The 15,349-nt window shown below is 37.8% G+C and overlaps 3 protein-coding genes across 5 annotated transcripts; 2 read left to right on the forward strand and 1 right to left on the reverse strand.

Annotated features, from left to right (window-relative positions):
• The first annotated feature begins 1,727 nt into the window (after positions 1-1,727).
• On the forward strand, positions 1,728-5,420 carry LOC116195153 (nuclear cap-binding protein subunit 2). 3 transcript variants are annotated; one of them, XM_031524132.1, is made up of 9 exons: positions 1,728-1,886; positions 1,969-2,029; positions 2,532-2,755; positions 2,955-3,093; positions 3,171-3,204; positions 3,788-3,898; positions 4,472-4,525; positions 4,799-4,908; positions 5,113-5,420. In XM_031524132.1, the coding sequence occupies exons 2-9, from the start codon at positions 2,012-2,014 to the stop codon at positions 5,185-5,187; spliced, it is 765 nt and encodes a 254-aa protein (XP_031379992.1). In that variant the 5' UTR covers positions 1,728-1,886; positions 1,969-2,011; the 3' UTR covers positions 5,188-5,420. The 3 variants fall into 3 exon arrangements, with proteins under 3 accessions (XP_031379992.1, XP_031379993.1, XP_031379994.1); XM_031524133.1 differs by having other exon boundaries at positions 1,741-1,896; XM_031524134.1 differs by lacking the exon at positions 1,728-1,886 and having other exon boundaries at positions 1,963-2,060.
• A 780-nt stretch (positions 5,421-6,200) lies between these two features.
• On the forward strand, positions 6,201-7,218 carry LOC116195155. The gene is made up of 2 exons (XM_031524137.1): positions 6,201-6,405; positions 6,883-7,218. The coding sequence occupies exons 1-2, from the start codon at positions 6,313-6,315 to the stop codon at positions 7,003-7,005; spliced, it is 216 nt and encodes a 71-aa protein (XP_031379997.1). The 5' UTR covers positions 6,201-6,312; the 3' UTR covers positions 7,006-7,218.
• A 269-nt stretch (positions 7,219-7,487) lies between these two features.
• LOC116195154 (gamma aminobutyrate transaminase 2) lies at positions 7,488-12,870 on the reverse strand. The gene is made up of 19 exons (XM_031524135.1): positions 12,693-12,870; positions 11,892-12,031; positions 11,684-11,768; positions 11,461-11,533; positions 11,244-11,341; positions 10,918-11,010; positions 10,476-10,549; positions 10,346-10,384; positions 10,165-10,253; positions 10,003-10,079; positions 9,769-9,843; positions 9,496-9,543; positions 9,323-9,406; positions 9,154-9,241; positions 8,996-9,074; positions 8,717-8,807; positions 8,557-8,635; positions 7,952-8,067; positions 7,488-7,852 (listed from the first exon to the last, which is right to left on the reverse strand). The coding sequence occupies exons 1-19, from the start codon at positions 12,789-12,791 to the stop codon at positions 7,778-7,780; spliced, it is 1,602 nt and encodes a 533-aa protein (XP_031379995.1). The 5' UTR covers positions 12,792-12,870; the 3' UTR covers positions 7,488-7,777.
• Between the last annotated feature and the right edge of the window lie 2,479 nt (positions 12,871-15,349).

Here is a 15,349-nt window from a genome sequence, read left to right on the forward strand (position 1 = left end):
ACTAGTACATTTTATGGAAAATTAACTAATATGACTAAAGGGCACAAATTGCTTAACATTGAGGACACAACTTATAAAAAAGACAAAAAAAAAGCTAGTTAGGATGAAATTTAGAATACAACTAAGCTTGCGTTTGATAATACAAATTAAGCGTTGAAATTAAATTTTCAGTAGTTAATTGTATTCGGCTTGTTTGATAAACACAAAAAAAAATACTTAACTTAATAGACTTAAGTAAAAAAAAAGCACTTGATGATTAAGTAATTAGGGACCTACTTAATCATTCAACCCCCTTTTATTTATTCGTTCACTTGGGGGCAATTTTCTTATATTTGCAAGGGTATTCCTAAACTTTTTCATAATTACAATTTGGTCTATTTTTTATTTTATCCAAAAATGTTAGAGAGAGAGAGAGAGAGAGAGGGAGGGAGGGTGGGGGGAGGCCCTTTATTCCAGCCACCACCGCAGGGGTCGACCTCCCTCAAATAGAAGAGAGAGAGGGGGGTTGAACCCTAATTCCTGAGCGGTGGTGGCCTCGATCCCAACCACTACCATGCAGGTGAGGTCGTTGACGACCCCTAGTCACCAGAGACCTCGATTAGGGCGTTGGTGGCTGAAATCAGGGCCACCACCGCCCCTCTCTCCCAAATCTTCGGTCTCACCTTTTTTGTAAGTTTTAAAAGGAAAAATAAAATATTGGGACAAAAGTTAAAAGAATGAAGTTTTGTGGTCAACTACATAGCTTAAGATATCAAATGATACAAATTTTTTTAACATTTGTCCTACCGAATAAATTTCACTTAATTCATTAAGTACTTAAAATTTCAAGACTTAATTTTCAATTCAAACAAACACATGTTTTTTTTTTGGCCCAATGGATACAATTAAAGGTTGAAAACCCAAAAGTAGACTTGTTTCTAATAAAAAATTAAATAAATAATTGAAACAGGGTATATGAAGAAAACAAAGTATATGAAGCAGGGATAATTTCGGAAAAAATGTTTTATCAAAGAATTCTCCTCTTTATTATTATAATTATAGATTAAAACGAGATAGTCCCGTTAGCTACTGATTCCTTGAGGTCATGTGTTAAACAACACTTTTGTTACTGAGATCTAAAGCAGTCTTGTCGTATGAAAACCAATTCCTTAATACGTGCTTATCGAAAGAACAATTCCTTAGTAAATGACATTTTTTAATAAGGAAGCTCACCAATACAATAGTATACTGCATTAATTCACATATTTATAATTTTTCTTACAATTTAGTTTTGAAAAAATAACTACTAAAGTCGACCAGTGAACCCATGTCCATTAACACAATAGATGGTTGAACCCATCGGGCGGATTGGACTGCCACTCTGAGCTCAATTCAATAATTTCGCCCACTCCTCCATTCGAAAACTTTGGTTTTCCCTCCAAGTGGTTTCTGATTAGATTTCTAGTTTTTGGGTCAAAACAAAAACATTTAACTTTTTTTAAGGCATGTACCATAGTATCCGGAAATCTAACGGGACTCGGCTAATATAGTTCGAGCCTGGTTGAGCCTCTAAGGGTGTAAAGCTCTTCCAATATAGATTTTCTTCATTTATAAGACTTAAATCTGAGATATTACTTAAGGAAACCGTTTGAACTAATTCATGTTAGTTAAACTGCGTTTAATCTTGCCAAACCGCGTTTAAAAGCCCATATTTATTATCTTATGGGCTTACATTTACGGCCCAGCCCACCTGAAGTTTGTCCGTTCGGCATGCGCGTCGCAGCTCCAGTGGCTACTGCGTGCTGATCCCCCAGCCTTCCCCCTCTTCTCCGCCATTTTCACTCCGGCGGCCTGTGATCTCCACCGCGACTTCTTCCACACCTGCAGTGAGGCCGTGTCCATTGAAGGTGCTCTTTGGTAATTTGTAGTGAGTGCTATTGATTTTTGATTGTATGAGGATCTCCCGGTCTCATTAGGGTTGTCTTGCAGCCGGAGAAACTGCTCTGCTTTGATTGCTTAACGGGCGGGAGCCATGGCTTCCTTGTTTAAGGTACTCATTGCACCAATCTTCTGTCCGAATGGTAGGTCTTATTCCTGTCCTCCGAGCTAGCTTTAGTCAACTGAAGCGGCCTCTGTTGTTTTCAGTAGACTTTAAGATTAGGGGAGAGTGCGGGTTTAGGTTGGAGCAGGGGTTAGTGCTGAACTGAAGGACTGACATTTCTTCAGTTCTGTGATTGGTACTATTGTTTGGATGAAGGAGGTGTTCTTTATATAATTGAATAAGTGATGTCGAGAGAGTTTGATTTAATGGCCGGAACTCGCTGAGATTGATGCATTTTTAGGCCGCGCTTGCCGACTTAAGGAATAATTGTTTTACTTCTGTATTACTGGTTTTATTTTTTGGCCAAACTTCTGCATCCCTGTTGATTAGATGGAAATTGAGGAGTTTGATTCTGTGAGGAAGGGACAAGGAGTCTGATGTGAGATATGCGGCAACACTTTAATGTCTTCTGAGTGTTCGTATGGGGTGCTTACTTGGTATTACATCTCAGGACCCTAATAAGCTTTCAGCTTACCGGGATAGAAGATTTCCCGGGACACAAGAGGAATTTGAGCAGGCTTTACTCTCTTCGATGACTGTTTATGTCGGGAATATGTCTTTCTACACTACTGAAGAGCAAGTTTATGAGCTATTCTCTCGGGCTGGAGAAATCAAGAAGATCATCATGGGGCTAGATAAGAATACCAAAACGCCTTGTGGCTTTTGTTTTGTTCTGTACGTCTCTCTTTCTCATCAACCTTCAGCATCTTTATGCAACATTAATGATTGATCAGTTTTCTGCTGTTGAAGCCTCTCTCAATTGTCATACTGATGACTTTTCGATATCTAAATAAAATAACTAGGACTTTAACCAAGTACTAGAATTCAAGCTTCCTCCAATGTAACCACATGCTACCTGTTGCATGTTTCCTAGGTATTACTCCAGAGAAGATGCAGAGGATGCCGTCAAGTATGTTAGTGGAACAATTCTGGATGATCGCCCCATACGTGTGGATTTTGACTGGGGATTCCAAGAAGGAAGACAATGGGGACGTGGTCGAAGTGGTGGACAGGTGAGCTTCTCGTGTTTTCTTCTTTTTCTTAATTAGATGCTTGATTTTTATTTCATTCTCAATTTTCTTTTTGTCAGGTACGGGATGAATACCGTACAGACTATGATCCAGATATCCTTTTTAAATCATTAATTCTATATTATTTATGTGGTGCATGTAATAGTTCATTAAATCTAATAGCCACCATAAGAAAGATCTTTTGTCACAGAAAATTGCTGCCTTTGAAACTTTTACTTTTGCAATAATATGTGCTAGTTTTTATTTGATAAGCTATTAAAAGAAATTGCGATTTCCAAAGGCATATTTTTGCTTTAATCTATGGTCTTACTTTCTTCTTCTAGCAGAAGTGCAGACTTCTTTGTTCATTGTGCTGAGCTAAATAGTTTCTTCCACTTGTTAGGTTTCTAGTACTGGTACAAACTTAAAAGTGAAATTCATGTAGCTAAGTTTATTTGCGCTACCTTGTCAGCTTGTTGTTACCTACCATTGATTTTGACATTCTCCTGGTTGGCAAAATCTAATAGCTGATAATGATTTCTTTCCTTTCCTCTAATATCTAGTACTTTGAGGTTGTCATCTAAGTATTATTCTACCAATACAATTTTCAGATATATCTAATAATTTAATAATATAGAAGGAAAAAAGACTAGAAATTTGGGAATATGTTCTCTCAAGTTCTCCTTGACATTATTACGAAGAGGTGGCTATGGAAAATTGGTCCAAAAAGAACTTGAAGCACAACGGCAGCTTGTGGATTACGGTGCTGGGTCATTGGGGTCTTTCCCACCAGTTATACCACCTTCCTGTAAGTCATCAAGAATTATTTCCATGTACACATGGCATGCCTGTTTCTCTGCTGTCCTCTTGCACTGTAGTATTCTTGCATATGCCTGACCATTAGTCTAGATTTCTTCGCAGAGGACTTACATTTTATGCTTTGATAATTTGTGAAAGGCCAAACTATGCTGTGGTTCAGACTTTTAGTTCTGTCAGGAGCACTGTATTTGGATTGAATTTGGGCAGGCCACATCATCTAGTTCCACAGCTTGAAGATTCTGATATATTGAATGAATATGAGCAATAACTAAGAGCTAGTGTTCTATCCGGGAAGCTGATATCAGCAGGTTGCTGTAGAATTGCACTGGGATATAAGAAATCAGAGGCAACAAAAATAAGCACTCTTTGCAGGAAATCATATTTGAGCAGAACATTTCAATAATATCTCCAGAGCGGAAGAAGAATATGAATGTAGATATAGTAGCAGGAATACGAGAGTTGTCATATATGAGTAGTTATTTGGTGAACTTAGTGGAAACGTAAGTCTTTGTTATTTGAAAGTGTCTCTATGCTTATTCTGACATCATCCTCGGTTCTGCAGATGGAAGACAAGGAGGAGGCCAAGGATATGGGGGTTCTTACCGGCATGGAAGAGGTATTACCTAGCAAGTCTTCTGCTAGAGTAGTGTTTTAAAAAAAAAAAAATTCAGCCGTACATTGTACATGATTCTTATATTTTAATCAGTTTGTGGAGATTCCCTCTCAGCATAGCATCATTTGAATCATTCCTCTAGCTGTAATATGTATTCAGCCAAAAACAATTTGTTGACAACCATTATGATATTCATTTTGGATGCTTCTGTCACTTGAATAATCGGATAAATTTGATTCATCTAACCATTATCTCTCCTTTTTTTTTTCTGTGTAGGAGATTATCCTCGGAAACGGTACCGTGATGATGACCGCCGCATGCATGAGTCTTCAAAGAGAACATCAGACCATGAATCCAGGAGAAACTCAGATCCCGACTCGAGACCGGTAATAATTCCTTGAGACAATAATACTATGCTCTTAGATTCGCACAATTAGAAGTTCTTACTGCGAACTGTTTTATTCATTCAATGAATATGCACACTGTTTTATGGCTTGTATTGAAAGGATATGATAAAGCTCTAATGCATTTTACATTTGATAGATCTCCTGGTTCTGGACTAACACAAAATAACTCTTTAATTTTGACAGGAAAAGAATCCTCGGTTCCGTGAAAGTGGGGATTCCGATGATGAGGAGGAAGATGAAACCAAGCAACATTCGTGAGCGTAATTGTTGTAGCGTACGTGGTGCGGTGATGTTTGTGCTTGTCACAGGAGCAAAGACAGATGATGCTAATTTTCTGTGGAACAGAATATCTTCTATTTTGATGATTTGGAAATGTTTTAGGTATCATCATTGTATTTGTTGCTAGTTTTCCTTGTTCTATTCTCTGAAAACGAAAAGAGGAAAACATGCATCTTACTGAGAAGATGATATAGATTATCGCAAACATGAAATCTCGTAAGAAACCAAAGCATATATTGGCACAAACATAAATATATATTATATATATTTGTATAAGCATTTGGAGGGTAAACAACTTTATTACGAAGCTTTGATTCTCGACTGACAGTCTATTAATTTTGAGACCATAAATCACGAGAAAAGAGAAGCCGGTTTGGATTTTAGGTCGAAGTGAAAAGCTGCACCGAAGCGAACCCCCCAACACAACATTTAAATAGGGGTAGGCATGGTCCGATTCGGTTCAGAAAATCGCGTCAAATTATCGGGTCGATCCGGTCTGCATTCACGTGAAAAACTAAACTAAATATACCTGGTTTCTTTTATTCGGTAAACCGGTTACTGGGATTTTTAAGAAAATATATTAATATCTAAATAAAATTGATGGATTCCGCTCGGTTGGATGCTATTCTTATGAGTCGAATTGTAAATTAAACTAGATTTTAGTTATTTCCATGTTTTTTATTTTATTTGTCAATTTCATCTTTAGAATCTATTCCGATTATTTTAATTTTTATGTTTTTTTGCTATCTTTCATATATATTTAAAATGTGAATTAATTAAAACGGTTTCCTTCGGTGAACTTTTGATTTATTGATTTAAATATAAAGATGTGCCACTTTTGGCTTTAAAAAAATCGCATTGAATTAGAACCGGGGAAAGGTTCGGCTCTTATCGGTTCGATTCGGTTTTTGGTAATTTTCCTACCCCCACACGACAGTGACCGACAACCATGGTCTTGGTCCATCCCCTTCTCTTTAATTAGTGGCTGGACTGATCTTCTTATCTCCTCCCCTTTCAGTTCACCAACCCTGTCTTCGGGAGAGAACTGAACTCATACTCACCGTGACTAAGGAAGAAGGCAGAATTTTCCAAAAGACAACGAACATGGAGGCAATGCAAATAGCCGTGCCGGTATTGGGCATAGCGGCAGCCGCGGCTGTCACTTTCTATGCCATTAGCTTCGCGGAACTCCGTGAGGTATGGTACTGGTACCGTCAACCTCTTCCATTAAATTCTTCCGGATGGGATGATATAGCGGTTGCCAAAGTTCGTGTGGTTAGGGAAATGAGAATAGTGGACGTTACAACATATGGAGAGGGTGCCGGAAAATTTTGTTGGGCATTCGATTAGATGTTCGAGTCCTATCTATTTACTCAATATCCGAACGCCCTATATACCACGAAGAATCTCATACTCGATGACTCCCCCGCGCAGTTTCTCATAGTTAACTCATTCCTGCATCTCTGAAGTCACATATTTACTCCCTTGGATAAATTTTTATCTGGAGAAGGTCTTTCAGCTCCCTTGTACTACGCCAAAGTATCGTTGCATAATCATGCGGCCGATTGATAGTGGAACTAATATTACGCGTTCTCTCAGTCTCTGTCACACCATGCGAAATATGTAACGGATATTTAAGATACGCTCTGATCCTTTCGTCCTTTACGTATACAGAAATCATTCAGAGATTTGGAAGAGTCGGAATCTGAAGGCAGTGGGTTCGAATCGAGTTTGAGCTCTAGGAAGAGAAGGGCCAGAAGAAAAGCAGCTGACAAGCAGAAAGACAAGGCGGCTTGATCATCTTAGATTAAAGGGATCTTCCTGATTTCCTACATATGTGGTTTCTAAATTGACTATCTAGGCACTTCAGCCATCTGCAATTCTATTTTTCTTTTTTTAAATGGGTGCATAGAAATGATTATTTTTACTCCGAAAGAACAATAAAAATGCGCACGGCATCCATTGGATGTCTCTAATGAGACTCGAATCAAGAGTCTCTTGATTATATTACAATTGAGAGCATCACCATTTCCAAATGAAAATGAAAATATCTTCTTTTTGCAATTGAGAAGTTTCAAAGCAAACGCATTCACTAAAACAAGCCGGCTTTCGGGTGGTTGATGATGTCGTAAAAGCAAGATTGTTGATGACCTTCCGCGCCACTTCTATCCTACTGCATTCCTATTTTTCTCTGTCAATGCGGAAACCAAATCAAAACCAATAATTTACTTGAGACAGACTCATGCTTAAAAATAATAATAATAATAATAATTTCCCTTTTAGAGAATCTGCTGATAGATTAATTTATTTACTTAAACTTAAAATAAAACTTACAAAGTACAGTCCCTCCCTCCCTCACTCTACCCTTCCATTCTCCTCCAACTCTTCCATTCACATTTTTATTTAGACCGAAGCACCAGACATTGAGAGGCCATCGATCTCAAAGAAGTCCCCGAAATTCACCAAATAAGCAAAGCAGCATCTATTTACATCAACTACACCGCACCACAATTTCAACGAGGCCAGCATATTTTTTTTTTTTTGACATTGTCCGCATCATTTTCTTCATTCACTTGGCTTTAGACTTCAGTTCCTTCACCCTCTCCTCTGTCGCCTTCAGCGCCTTCCCATAGATGCTTATCAACTGAAAAAACTCATAAGCAGCCATATCATAAGTCTACCCAAAACTACTCTTTTTTCCCCTTTAAATGCGAAATGGGTAATCTGTTCTGGAAACTCTTACCTCATCGATATCTTCGTGGGTCATTATGAAAGGTGGAGACATCATAATCTTGTCCCCGGCCACACGTACTAACATCCCATGTTTCTCACACTGAGCTCCAAAATACGCTCCTATTCCTGAAATAGACAAAAGGAGCTATTGTAGAAAATTCTCGTCACATAATACATATGTCAGACTTGAGCTCTTTCCTGCAGAAACCATGTCGCTTTCTACAGAAACAGATAACTGGAACTCCAACCTCTAGCAAAAATTAGCTCTAAAATTTAAGATGAGTAAATCAGCAAAAGGGGTATCCATTTTAGAGATACAGCCTGACACGTGCTTTTTAACTTGCAGTTTTTCGCGTCGTCCAAATTCAGAGTTAAAAAAAAAGAAAGAAAAAGGCTAAAATCCCAAAAACGATCTCATGCCATCTATGATCTCTTCATCCCTGCATTTTGTTCTGCTTACACATTCTCATGAAGCAATACTCAGTATTTAATCTGTATGAACATCAACCGCATAAATTCTTCTAGGTGAACATAATTTCATCTTATCATCAAAGTAAACAAGAGGAACAAAACACCAAGAACACAAAGGTATGAGATGAAAGATAAGAAACTTGCCCCATTCAGGAGGAAATGGATCGTTGGGCGATTTGTTGTCCGTAAACTCTGTACCAAGAATCAAGCCTGTTCCTCGGATCTGTGGAAGAGAACAAACTCTATAAAGAATGTGCTCAAAGATTTTAGGCCAACAAACTGATTTGGTTCAGGCTAAACATACCTCCCCAATTATTGGACTGTCAGAATAGGCTTTCAGCCCTTCTTGAAATTTCGGGGCGATGCTATTTACTTGGTCAAGAATATTTCTTTCCCTGAAATGAGTTACAGAATTGTCACTTCGTTCTGTTGGACAAGCCAGACCCATTTAAAGACATCACTCTGTGAAATCAATGATGATGAAATTTTTAAAATTGACCCTATAAACATAGAAAGCAATTGGTATCGAGCCATTCCCAGTATTCTTTTTCCAAAATGCTGAGCAAGAGATGAGACAACAGACCTGTATATTTTGATAGCTTCTAATGCAACAGCACAGGAAACAGGGTGCCCAGAATAGGTAAATCCATGAGAGAAAGTTCCTGTAAAAGATAATCAAGGAAAAGTAATCGAGTCAAAGCACTATTGACACAAGAAACAAGTAGTTTTTTGTAGACCTACCAAGTTTGTTACTCTGAGAATATATAACATCTGCTACTTTAGGGCTCACAAGAACAGCCCCTATGGGCATATAGGCAGAAGAAAGTGCCTGTAAAACCAAATTTCAGTTCAGTCAGCAAAGGAAACAACCATGCAAATTGATGAATTTTTCATATTCTTCCAGATTTACCTTGGCAAGAGATACAAGATCTGGCTTAATGTTGTACTTGTCACAGCCGAACATCGTGCCCAGACGTCCAAATGCACAGATAACCTGTAAGAAGGAAAGCACACCAAAAGCTTACTATGACATGAAAAAAGAGATAAACAAAGTGCATGAGATGTGAACGATAAGAAAAGTACCTCATCGGCAATAAAAAGGATATCATACTTCTTCATGACAGCTTGAATCTGGATCATAGAAAATGAAGTGGTCACTATAAGTGAATAGTAGATACAGCTGTCCACTCCTAGTAAGGATAATACATTGGCATTGATTATAGTTGCAAAATAGTTTTGTCCTTTTTAAGAGAGATGTAGGGACAAGGAACACATAATTACAAAAGGAAGAGAGACAACCACCCAAACTTTCCAGTAGGAGAACACCAAAACCTAAGTAGGTGAACACACTCTCACCTTCTCAAAGTAAGTTGCTGGAGGAGGAATAACACCTCCAGCGCCCATCACAGGCTCCGCAATGAAAGCAGCAATCTGGAAAAGGAAAACCTCTTCAGCAAGAAAACCCAATCGCATTCCGGATAATGATTTGGCATCATATCAAAATTTTCCTTCACCAAGACCAAAAGAAAGAGAAAAAGGAAGAGGGAGAAGGGGGGGAGGAAGAAAATGAGAGCATGATTTAACTATTACCGTTTCAGGTCCCTCCTTGAGGATAAGATTCTCCAGATTTTTAGCCAACCTAGTAGAGAACTCCTCCTCCGTCTCACCTGGATTACGCAATTTTCCATAAGCATTTGCTCAATAAAAGAAAAAATAATTATGGATTCCTGACATGTTGGCCGTAGGTGGAACCTGGAAGATGATAACGCCAGTAATGAGGGCAGTCTGTGTGCAGCACAAATGGGGCTGGTAAATCAAATTTTTGATGCAAAGGAGGAAGGCTGTTGATAAAGACACTAGTAAGTTTAAAATAGTTCTATATGCTAAATGTTATGGAACTGAATGTTCCAAAAAGTGCTATGACACAATTTACCCAGAGAGACTGGCTGAGATGAGAGTTGAGCCATGATACCTGTTAGAAGGCAAAGAAATCAGCACAAATTGAACCACTTGGAGTGTCATGAAAGAGAGAAAACCAGGCCCAGATAAGTAACAAGACGTACGAATTTGCTCGGGCTATGAACTTCTTTTTCTCAGGTCTTCCAAGAGCATTATTATAGTACCAGACCAGCTTCACCTATAAGCAAAATTTTACAGAGAGAAATTGAAGGGACATAATAAATAAGTGTTGGTGCAATTTGTATGTAAACTTTCATATTAGATCCCATGAACAAGGTACTTAGTAATTTTATATTGGCATTCATTTGAATTTGGTTGTTAAGTCGCACATTGAGGCAATTCCATAAGATATAAGATTAGAAATTGCTAATGCCTTAAAGAACTTAGTCTGAGAAATGGTCACGTTTTAGGTTAGTGGAATTGATCCTTCTTCCTTTTTAATTCTGTCAGGTTAATCCTGAACAAGTTACCAATACAAACTATATGCATCTCACTGCAGGAAAGACATATGAAACTTAATAAGGTAATTGCATATGCCAAGAAAACCTGAGTGTCATTGGCTTCTGATCCACTATTGGTGAAGAAGGCCTTTGCCATTTTTGTTGCCGTGAAAGTATCTAGAAGTTCCTTAGCAAGATCCTGAGATTATGAAAAAGTTCAGGAGTTACTGGAGATAGCTTCAAGTACAAGTTACAAGACATTAAACTGACAATTTGTTCTTGCTTATCAGGCAGCCAAATTTGACATATGCGGAAACACCAAATCATAGACCATAGTGTCACAAAACAAAATATGACCGAGCGCATAATGCATAAATACAAGGGCTTAGTTCATATTGGCTCTGCAGAATTGCAGTTGCAATATTCCAGTACCAGAGACGGTTTGGTTGTACGGTTCCAGAAGGAATGATAAAACGGCAAGGTATTCAGTTGTTTGACAGCAGCATCAATAAGTCGTGGTTCATTGCCCCCTGAAAATTTCCAACTGTTCATTACTAGCATATAGAAGATAACATCTCCAGCCATTTATTATTTACTAATATTTTGGCAGGAGGGAGCCATTGAAGGTCCTAGATAAAGTTTTCATTACCTAAAGCAGTGCACCAAAGACCTGCAAGAGAATCAAGATACTTCTTTCCATTTATGTCGTAAACATAGGAACCCTGCATCAACAAATTGAGGAGAGGTTCGTATGAGACGAGAGTAGAAGTCTCAATTCTTTTAATAGTAAGAAAACTAATATTTATTTACATTGCATGAAACTACAGTTGACAAGGGATTAGATCTTAAAGTTGGTTAGAGTCATGATTTACCTCGGACTTTTCTATCACCAATGGATGTAGATCAGTGCTCTGCCATCCCGCTGTAAAAGGCGCCAGCATATCATGGCCCTTAAATCTGATAATAGTTGAACCCCATCATCAAAACTGGCATATATAGAAGTGTTCTTTCTAAAAGAGAAAGACGAACCAAAACAGAGCACTGAGCAACGAGAAAGGGGAAAAGAAAGAGAAATCGTACCCTTGACTGTTGGTCGCATCTGTTGATTCTTCTTTCGGCAACGGCACCCCAGATGTATATGGTCTGGCAAGGACTGGAACTCCATGTACATGGTCTGGCAAACTTCTAGCAGATGTGGCACATCTTGAACTTGACAAGATCTAAGGAAAAAATAATAATTAGAATTATAATAAACAGCAAACATGTATCATAATCCCAAGGGGACACTGCTGACATTAATGGACGGAGGAAGAAAAGATCGTCTTAGGACGGACATTGCTGACTCCAAAGCGCAAGCATTCTGAAGGAAGAAAAGATGGTATGATGGCAGACACGGATCAGTTTTCGCCCTTAACCGCAACACGACCCATTTCAGTTGAAGTTATGTGAACCGTAATGAGCCCAACAATGCAATCGATGCAAGGATAAGGCGACATTTTAAAAAATCTACAGTTTCAGCTCGTCAACGGAATCCAGGAAAAGTAAACATAACAACCGGATAGCTGAACAGAAGGGCAAAGAATGATTTCTAACTATATTATATAAACATATGTATATATGTTATATAAACAGATTTATACATGCATATTCAGGACAGACGCCAAAGTTTTCAACTTTCAACATCTTCTTCATTATCCACACGATCGGTCAAAGCAAAAATGACAAATCAAAACATCATCAGAAGAGACCCTCGGAATCAAAAAGCCTAATCCGTAAAACGTAAAGGCAAAGTCGCTGACATCTCCCATAAAATCGGAGAATCAAATCCCGAGGAAGACCAAAAGAAAAATCAGAATCTGAAAGGACAAAGAGACAACAGACCCCGGAGAGGACGCCGAGGAGAGCATCGTCACCGCGCCGCTTGCCGTAGAGAAGAGCAGAGACGGAGGCAGAGGAGGAGCGAGAAGATCGGAGCAGCATTGTGGGGGTGGTCGGGCGTTGAAGAAGAAGAGCGACAGAGAACAGAGACAGAGACGAGAGAGAGAGAGAGAGAGAGACGTTCTGTTCTATTAATAGTCTCTTGCGATTGCAGTGACTTGGTGACTCAGCCTTGTCGGGAAAATGCCAAATTCCAATTTGCTTCCATATCCGAATGATTATGTGGGAAAAAAAAAATGGGATGGGATTTTGCCCGTCAACTTCTCCCGAATTACAGGCCCTGCCACTAGCCCCTCTCTGGGCAGATATCACGGAACAATAAGCATTCATTCCTGTAATTAATAGTTATCTATGTAATTTCATCAAAATTAAAGAGTAATTTATTACACGTGAATATGAGGAGAATAATTAGGTGCATTTTCACGAGGATTTATTAGGTCCTTGTAAAAATAACTACCCGACATTATTTTCGAAGTGTGTAATTACTTTTAGATCGTATTTGTCATATCATTCTAAAATTTATCAATTTAAAATTAAATACACAGAAAAGGAAAAAATGAAATTAAGAAGGAGGGTTTGAAACCTGCAACCTTCGGTCCGAACACGCGCGTAAACAGGAGAATGATAGAGTTCAGAATTGAGGGTGAGAAGGAGAAAAAGTAGGAGTGGATGAGCGTGGTGGTAATTATTCGATAAAATCATATCCTTTAAGATTTTTTTTTATTGTAATTAGTTAAATATAATGTGATACGCATAATTTTTTAAAAAAATTAAAATTGAGAAGAGGGGATCTTCGCGTGTTTTATAATAGTGGAGAAGAAAAGCGATTTCCTGCACTTTTCGAGCAAACGTGGCGCGATGGCTAAAAGTAGGCCATGTTATACTCTTATGTCGTAAATAAATATTATTTGTAAATTATAAAATAATCATAAGAATGAAAAGTCTTTCGGACTTTTATGAGACTGTAGAAGATATCCTCTGTGGAATTTGAACCAATATAATATTTGCGTAAACCTTACAAATTCTCTTCATCACCCCCATCATAAGAAGTTTTGGCAGCGGTTGCTTTCTCGAGTTGGCATCTTTCAATGACATGTCGCACTCTCTTATCTTAAACAGAAACCTATTAAATCGGAAATTAATGTTTATTACACATATTAAAGGCGAGGAGAATATTGGCTTAGTCAACAAAAAACAAGAAAATCTCGCATTGGAATCTTGCCATGATGTCATTGTAAATGATTCTCGTGAGTTGAAATTAAAATATATAAAGGACGCATTTGGGCCGGCATTGATTGATAAAAGGGAGCTACAAATGAAATATAAACTCAGTACAAGAAATTTCACCGATAAAAATCAAATTTTAAACTTTTTTTTCTATTCGAATAAAGAACGATTGCACTACGCTATAAATCACCTTTTTGGCTCTATGTTTTATTTCAACATATTTAGTAAGAGGACAGACAGTGGCTCTAAGGTGAAACATAGCTCACAAACATCATGTTGGAAAAGTGTGATTTTTGTGATTTTGCTGAAATAAACGTCAACACAAAATATCAAGTTCGTGTCAAAATGAGTTGGTTCAAACGGTTCGACGTTTATTATGCTTAAATAAGGTGGCGGGTTCGAGTTCTTATGAATGCAGAAAATTCACATTAGTAGAATTTTATCCTTGGTGAGCCGACCCGACTTAACTGGATTAGTTGGGACCCAATTAAATTTCCAGATATCATAGTTTGAACCGAAAAAAAATATCAAGATCGAATCACACAATTTGTTCGAAAAAATAAAAAATCAAGTCAATTGAAATTTATCCAAAAAAAAAAGAGAAAAGGAGAAAAAGATGTACCTCATTATTAAACATTGGATACGACCAAGATATTTTACAGCAAATTTCGGTGAGTATTATTCAATCACTTGATAGTGTAACACCCAATCAGAATATTTGAAAGTGAAAAATTACCTCCACGGTGGGTTCACAAACTCCCATTTATAAGCATTCTGATTGACGTTATGCATTCAACTTTGAATGATTAATACTTAATGACTATTTTCTCCATATTTTGGGCATCAACATAATCTGATGCGGAAAGGATGATAAGATAAAAACATAGAATCTCATGTAATATGGCATAGAAGTGTACCTCAAACATGACTAGTGGTCCCCGTCATTCTTCGAGCATGCATCAGAAGCAGCACCAAACTCCCCATCAAAGATGCGGGGTGTGAATGAAGTCCTATATGAACTGGGCTTGTTAAATGCCCCATATTATGATCTTTTACAATATTTTTACTAGATTTATAAGTGATTGGCCCGCAGGTTCTACGCCCTTGAGGACTCCCACGACACGCCAAATCCAAAAGTTTATAACCCCTGACATGCAGGGACAGATATATATATATATATATATATATATATATATATGTTATAAGTAGTGGGGTCAAGTGAACCCACTAAAATTTTACAAAATTCTATATAGTACTAACAATTGTAAATAAATTTTCATTTTAATCCTGTCGTAATCGAAAAAAAAAAGACAAAAAATGTGAAGTCAAATATAAGTTGAATCCACTTTCTTCTCCTACTCTGTCTCACATAT

Source organism: Punica granatum, chromosome 2 (genome assembly GCF_007655135.1).
Source record: "Punica granatum isolate Tunisia-2019 chromosome 2, ASM765513v2, whole genome shotgun sequence".
NCBI classification, from domain to species: domain Eukaryota; kingdom Viridiplantae; phylum Streptophyta; class Magnoliopsida; order Myrtales; family Lythraceae; genus Punica; species Punica granatum.